Source organism: Arachis ipaensis, chromosome B09 (genome assembly GCF_000816755.2).
Source record: "Arachis ipaensis cultivar K30076 chromosome B09, Araip1.1, whole genome shotgun sequence".
Lineage (NCBI taxonomy): Eukaryota > Viridiplantae > Streptophyta > Magnoliopsida > Fabales > Fabaceae > Arachis > Arachis ipaensis.
In genome coordinates this window covers 99,341,716-99,349,688 of record NC_029793.2, presented here as the reverse complement: position 1 = coordinate 99,349,688, position 7,973 = coordinate 99,341,716, and the positions used below count along the sequence as shown (strand labels likewise).

The window sequence follows — 7,973 nt, the reverse complement described above, 5'->3', positions numbered from 1 at the left end:
CCACAAGAATCCTAATTATTCAAAGATAAAGGGATTATATGTCACGTATCCCGTTAAATACAAACAATTAGAAATTCAGGATAATATGTTTTCAAGCTATTGTTCAAGTAAAGAGCTTTTCTAAGTTTTACAAGAACTCAAATAGAACATGGGTCATACTTCCGTTCCACCCAAATTCATAAAATAAAGAACGAAAACAATTATTGAAATATAAATCAAAACATGAATTAAAATAGAAAAATAATATTATCAATCCATAAAATAGACAAAGCTCCTAACATTAACAGTGGAGGTTTAGTTGCTCATGGAAAAGAGAAAATAAAGATTCAGGTAAAAAATGTACCGTTCCAATCTGATGGCATCAGATTCCTTTTTATAACTAATCCTAATAAATTTAAAATCTAATATTTAAATTTAAACTTAAAATAATATCTTTTCCTAATTTAAGATTTGAATTTAAATTTGAATTAATTAACAGATCTTCAGTTGATGGGTGGGAACCACTTGTTCTGTCCATTCTGCAGCTTCTAATCTGTGTTTTCTGGGCTGAAAATTGAATTAAAACATCCCAGAAATCGCCCCCAGCGTTTTTCTGCATTTTCTGCACGTGGCGCATGTGACGCGTCCGCGTCGTCCACGCGTTCGCGTCATTTGTGCAGATTCCAGTCCACGCGTTCGCGTCAGGCACGCGATCGCGTCATTGTGATTTCCTCCATTCCGCGCGGTCGCGTGAGCCATGCGTCCACGTCGGTATTCGCTGGTCATCTCCTTGGCTTCTTCTCTTTCTCTGCAGAAACTCCATCAAATTCCGCCAAATGCTACCTAAAATAAACAGTATTGTACAAAACTCAAAATAACATCCATAGTGGCTAAAATATAATTAATTCTTAATTAAATTCAATAATTTAGATGCAAATTCACTAGGAAAAGATAGACAAGATGCTCACGCATCAGTAATCTAAGAGAATGCTTGGAAATATAGGAGCATGGTGGATGCAGAGAATGAAGATATTTGGGAGTGAAAAATTATCTTTTTAGATATTTTTACTATTTTCTTTGAAATACAAATTACTAAACTATTTTTCATTAGTTTATGCACTAATTTATCCTTCTTCTACATATTACAATTCTATATTACTAATTTTCTTTACTTCATCAGTTAATATAAGTTATTAGTAACCAATATATTATCGTAAATAATTATTGCTGGGTATGATAGATACAATATAACTTAATCCAAAAAATGAACAACAGTAAACCTCAAATATATCCTGAATTTATAAGATATAATTAGTCTATTTTATATTATATAATACAATATAACTTCATACAAATAATCATATAAAGCTACAAAGTACAGCATCAAATATAAGCTGCTATAATAACTTTTTAAGCTACAAAGTAATTTGACCAACTAAACAAAGGGTTTTGGGATTTGAAGGAGTTAACCAAGTTCTCTTTAAAAAGGGATTTTTAGATTTTTGAAAGTGAACCTTTGAATTTTGAAAAGACACATAAGACGAGCAATGATCACTGTATTTTAAAAATAGTTCTATTTTACGTATCTTATTATGGCAATTCTGTAACCCTAGAGAGAGAACCAGCGAGGACGATGTTCTCACTCTCCTACAGGTCTTTTCTTTTTCAGGATATGGACGACGAAGTTCGGAAGAGTTTATTACTTTTCTGTTTACACGATATTTTTGTATTGTTTTAGTATTTATGTTTCCCTCGCCTTTAACATTGCAAGTTCTGTAAGAGGGATAGGATTTTGGTATGAAATGTTTGTAAAGTAATAATATGTATGTGTGTGTGTGTGTGTATTATTTGTAAGTATTGTAATTTGTATTGTAAGTATGGATTTATGCTTTCAAGAATATGGTCTTTGAAAAATACGGTTTAAAGTTTTAAACAGTCTCCTATTTTAGTATTAAGTATTTTAAGAGTCATGGTAATACCCGAGTTATCAAAGTGGCGCAGCCGGAAGCGTGATATTTTGATAGTTAGGGTGTTACACGTTTGTTGTAACTAGTACTCTTAGTCAATTTAAATCACAGACAATTCACTCTTGAACAGGCAACTTATTTAGAAGTGATGTTAGATCATCATATTTTTTATTATTATAAGTCTAAAATTGTAGATTGCTCCACTTTTTGACCTACCACACCTTTTGGCCCACCCACTCGAAAAAATAGATCGTAAGTCTTCTCAATTTTTTTTTCGAATATCATAACAAGTTCAATAGTTTATATCTTATATGTATATAATAACTATTTGTTGAATGCTTTATATTTGTTGAATGATTTATATCATAGGAATGATAGCGGAGTTTGAGTGACCAGTTGAATGAGAGAATGTACTTTTCAAAATGACTTCAATATTCAGGTAATATTTATAACAAAATATTTTTAACATAATTTTTTCAACACACTTATAATTATAATTATATTATTGGTGCTCTAATCAGATTAACGACTCCACACGAATGAGACTTTCTGTGGATCTGGTCACTACTACATAATTGAGTTTTACTAACATTTAAAAAATGTTACCAAATCATATTAAAATATTACCTATGTATATTAGTAACATTTTAAAAAATGTTAAATATACTCTATGTTACTAAATAGTTTTACTAATATTTTTCAAAAGATTTAATAACATTTAGTAAAAATGTTACAATAGACCTTTCTTAGTAACACTTAAAGAAATGTTACAATAGATATATTTTGTAACACTTAGAAAAATGTTACTATAGATATTTTTTGTAACACTTAAAAAATGTTACAATAGATATTTTATGTAACACTTCAGGTGGATGCAGAGAATGAAGATATTTGGGAGTGAAAAATTATCTTTTTAGATATTTTTACTATTTTCTTTGAAATACAAATTACTAAACTATTTTTCATTAGTTTATGCACTAATTTATCCTTCTTCTACATATTACAATTCTATATTACTAATTTTCTTTACTTCATCAGTTAATATAAGTTATTAGTAACCAATATATTATCGTAAATAATTATTGCTGGGTATGATAGATACAATATAACTTAATCCAAAAAATGAACAACAGTAAACCTCAAATATATCCTGAATTTATAAGATATAATTAGTCTATTTTATATTATATAATACAATATAACTTCATACAAATAATCATATAAAGCTACAAAGTACAGCATCAAATATAAGCTGCTATAATAACTTTTTAAGCTACAAAGTAATTTGACCAACTAAACAAAGGGTTTTGGGATTTGAAGGAGTTAACCAAGTTCTCTTTAAAAAGGGATTTTTAGATTTTTGAAAGTGAACCTTTGAATTTTGAAAAGACACATAAGACGAGCAATGATCACTGTATTTTAAAAATAGTTCTATTTTACGTATCTTATTATGGCAATTCTGTAACCCTAGAGAGAGAACCAGCGAGGACGATGTTCTCACTCTCCTACAGGTCTTTTCTTTTTCAGGATATGGACGACGAAGTTCGGAAGAGCTTATTACTTTTCTGTTTACACGATATTTTTGTATTGTTTTAGTATTTATGTTTCCCTCGCCTTTAACATTGCAAGTTCTGTAAGAGGGATAGGATTTTGGTATGAAATGTTTGTAAAGTAATAATATGTATGTGTGTGTGTGTGTGTATTATTTGTAAGTATTGTAATTTGTATTGTAAGTATGGATTTATGCTTTCAAGAATATGGTCTTTGAAAAATACGGTTTAAAGTTTTAAACAGTCTCCTATTTTAGTATTAAGTATTTTAAGAGTCATGGTAATACCCGAGTTATCAAAGTGGCGCAGCCGGAAGCGTGATATTTTGATAGTTAGGGTGTTACACGTTTGTTGTAACTAGTACTCTTAGTCAATTTAAATCACAGACAATTCACTCTTGAACAGGCAACTTATTTAGAAGTGATGTTAGATCATCATATTTTTTATTATTATAAGTCTAAAATTGTAGATTGCTCCACTTTTTGACCTACCACACCTTTTGGCCCACCCACTCGAAAAAATAGATCGTAAGTCTTCTCAATTTTTTTTTCGAATATCATAACAAGTTCAATAGTTTATATCTTATATGTATATAATAACTATTTGTTGAATGCTTTATATTTGTTGAATGATTTATATCATAGGAATGATAGCGGAGTTTGAGTGACCAGTTGAATGAGAGAATGTACTTTTCAAAATGACTTCAATATTCAGGTAATATTTATAACAAAATATTTTTAACATAATTTTTTCAACACACTTATAATTATAATTATATTATTGGTGCTCTAATCAGATTAACGACTCCACACGAATGAGACTTTCTGTGGATCTGGTCACTACTACATAATTGAGTTTTACTAACATTTAAAAAATGTTACCAAATCATATTAAAATATTACCTATGTATATTAGTAACATTTTAAAAAATGTTAAATATACTCTATGTTACTAAATAGTTTTACTAATATTTTTCAAAAGATTTAATAACATTTAGTAAAAATGTTACAATAGACCTTTCTTAGTAACACTTAAAGAAATGTTACAATAGATATATTTTGTAACACTTAGAAAAATGTTACTATAGATATTTTTTGTAACACTTAAAAAATGTTACAATAGATATTTTATGTAACACTTCAAAAAATATTACCATAAATATTTTTTGTAACACTTCAAAAAATGTTACCATAGATATTTTTTGTAACACTTAAAAAATGTTACAAAAGCTCTTTAGTAACATTTTTTTAGTTATATTATACTATTTTTTATTTTTATTATATTATACGTAATATAAATATACTAAAATTAATTAATACAACATGAAATATTTAATTAAATTTACAAATTCACAAAATAAAATTTTTATAGCCTCTTTTATTAATCAATAATCATTGTACAAGTTTGCTTCGTGATGCAAATAAAAAGAAAAAAGAAAAAAAATAGTTATAACACTTAAACTCTATGAACATTTCATATAAAAAAGAAAAAGAAAAGTGATACTATGTACATAAAAAACTTAGTCCTTATACTAATCCTAGAAAAATGTATTTATCTGCCGAGCTTGGAAGTAGCACCCGTTAAGAAAACCTCTTTAACGTCTTCTGGAATCTCATAAAAAATCACAGCTGCAGTTAAGGTGTTGTCGTGCACGTGATGAGTAGAACTTTGTCCTATATTGTGCAGCTATATTGAATGAATGAGCAATGGCAGAGTGCCCCCACATGCCCAACGGGGTACACAAGACAAGAAGAACCAAATACAAACCATAAAATGACAAAAGCAATTTTGATTACCACAAACAATAGTATATAATATGCAATGAAAATGGAGCAGCTCAATTATATAAGGAGTACTAACAATTAATTATTAATTAATTACTGTAATTAAAGTAAGTTAGCACTTAGCACTAGAATGGAGTCGAAATGTAGTTGTAAGTTGCAAATCAGATACAGGGCAGTGTAGTAGTACTAAATACTAATAGTAAATATGGAGGATGACACTACAAAAAATTCTGGTTAAAACGGCAGTTTTTTTGGGTATTTACGGCGGTTTTAGAAAGCGACGTAATTCTGGGCGCCATTCTAGTTATTACGGCGGTTTTCAGAAAACCGCCACAATTTTCATATGTAAGTTCCAAGTCAAGAAACACACCTCTTGGAGTTCCAATATAGAATCTAAAGTCTCATTGGAAGAAGTAATCAAATCTGAGTATGCTACTCTAACATTTTCATCTGCTTCACAAAATGAAAACTTGACCGGATCCTGCAGACAATATTTCGTGTTATCATCAGTCATGAAACTCAAATATGGTGAACAGCAAATTGCATTAAATCTTAAAATTGGGATAGGAAAAGACCTGAGGTAACCTATTTGAACTTGAAAATGGCTTCTGAAGCAAGAACCTAAGCTCAAGAATTTTGTACCAGAGGGCCTTGAAGACAAAAGTCAGTGATGTTAATATAAAACCAAAACAGACTCAAAAGTATATGTACATTTTACTACCTGATTTTGGCATGCAAGACTATTCATCATGATTCTTCCATTAAAATTGGAGACACTTGTAATTAACAAAAAATGCTATAATATTTTACAGAAATAATACAGATATATAATAGAGAAAAATAACTTACCAACTTTGTAGAGCATGTTGAAGAGACTCCCATTGTCCATGTACTCATATGCAAGAAGCTTCTCTTAGCGGGAACAATAGTAAGCAAGAGGTGGCAACACAAATGGATGGTTGACTTGGCTAACTTTCCCAATTCTCCTCTGGAAATCACTTTTGGAGATTCCCCAATCCTTGATCCTCTTCACAGCCAAGAACACACCGTTGACTAGCATCACCTTGTAGAGGCTCCCATGCATCCCTCTCCCAATCAACTCAGCTGGTGCTCTCAGCAAGTCCTCAAACCTCAGCGCCTTTGATACCCTGCTTGACAGAACTACCAGCGTTGATGTGCTCAATGTTATTCCACTCTCAAGTGATGTTATCGATGGCTCTGATCTCATCTCAACGCTGCCACGGCCACTGCCACCACCACTACCCTTGCTCTCAGAGTCTCAGAAGTATCCTCTCTGCTCTTTTCACCATTATTGCCCCTTGTATGTTACAAATCCTTAATTCTTTATATACAATTCCAAGAATATCCATATATGTTAAATAAAAAAATATAATAAAAAAATAAAAAATGCTATGTATACATACAAAATCAGCTATTATATATTCATATATAAAAATATATATAATTTAATTTATTTTTAATAATATATTTTTCTTTCCTTGGTGAGGGACTAGGTGTACATGCCGCTAGAAACGGCGATCCACCCACACAAGTCAGAATTTCCAAAAAAGCTTTCCACACAAGTCAGGATTTTGAAAACTAACAAACAATTAAACCTTATTATATTTATAACTAATCTTTAGCTCATCAAAAGATGAATTTTGCATTTTATAAAACTCTTCATTTTGCATTTTATAAAAAATAATGGTGTACCATAAAATTTTTGGATTTGTTTAATTTTACCAAATATAACTAGAACAGATTTAGAAAAGTTTGGCAATAGCACAACAAACTCACTTACCTGGTGGACTTGCAAGGCTGCCTTTATTATGATGGTGTCTTGTTTGATTAGTTTCTGAAACGGGAATGACAACTTGATTGAGGGAAGATGGAGGTGACAGGTGCATTTGGATACCTATAATGAATTTATTATATATAGCTTAGTTGATGAGTGTGAAGTATGAAGGTTTATTGTAACAACCCCGTTTTTCGAGTACACGAGATCTTTTCTGAAGGTATGGATTTCTCCTGAAGATCAGTAAAGGGAACATCTCTGATATATCATCAAGCATCTCTATCTTCATTGTCATTATGTCATCCTTAAGCTAGAACCTCTTTTGAGGCAAGCTCGATAACGCAATCGCGGAGAACCTAGTTTTTGAACCGTATCAGTTAGGATTTTTTATTTTGATTTTTGTAAATAGTTAATAAAGGAAAGTAGGTTAGTAACGCCTTATTTTCGGTACGATCATGACGTTCTGGAAGTTAGGTCGTTACAAATGGTATCAGAGCATTTCGTTCCTGTTAGAGCCTTGGGAATGGACTGACTATGCTTCATTGCATACTTTGAGTGTCTGTCATGCTTAGTAACTTGTTCTGATAACAAGAGTTTGTGTTTTATTTGCATGACTGTCTGATGATTAACACTGTTGGTTTACCATTGCATGCCTCATGGTATTAGGTCTGGCCAACTTAATACTAATGATTTATGTATATGGGAACACTAATAGGTTATCATAGACTCAATAGAAGTTATAGGTGATGCGACTCACGGGGTTTGGGAGCGTTAGAGGTTATAAAGTTAGCTTCGATTCAACGTATAATCTTTAATCGTGCCACGCAAACTCGGGCCATCTTTTTCTTCGTTGCTTTCATTGGGATTCTCTGGTTTGAATTTTCTTCTCAGAATGTGA

The 7,973-nt window shown here is 30.9% G+C and overlaps 1 protein-coding gene across 2 annotated transcripts; it reads right to left on the bottom strand.

Moving 5' to 3' along the window:
• On the bottom strand, positions 4,894-7,396 carry LOC110266659. Of its 2 annotated transcripts, XM_021111560.1 has the most exons (5): positions 7,082-7,394; positions 6,130-6,598; positions 5,856-5,930; positions 5,651-5,761; positions 4,894-5,182 (listed from the first exon to the last, which is right to left on the bottom strand). In XM_021111560.1, exons 2-5 carry the CDS (start codon positions 6,175-6,177, stop codon positions 5,048-5,050), a joined length of 369 nt encoding a protein of 122 aa, XP_020967219.1. In that variant the 5' UTR covers positions 6,178-6,598; positions 7,082-7,394; the 3' UTR covers positions 4,894-5,047. The 2 variants fall into 2 exon arrangements, with proteins under 2 accessions (XP_020967219.1, XP_020967218.1); XM_021111559.1 differs by having other exon boundaries at positions 6,130-7,396.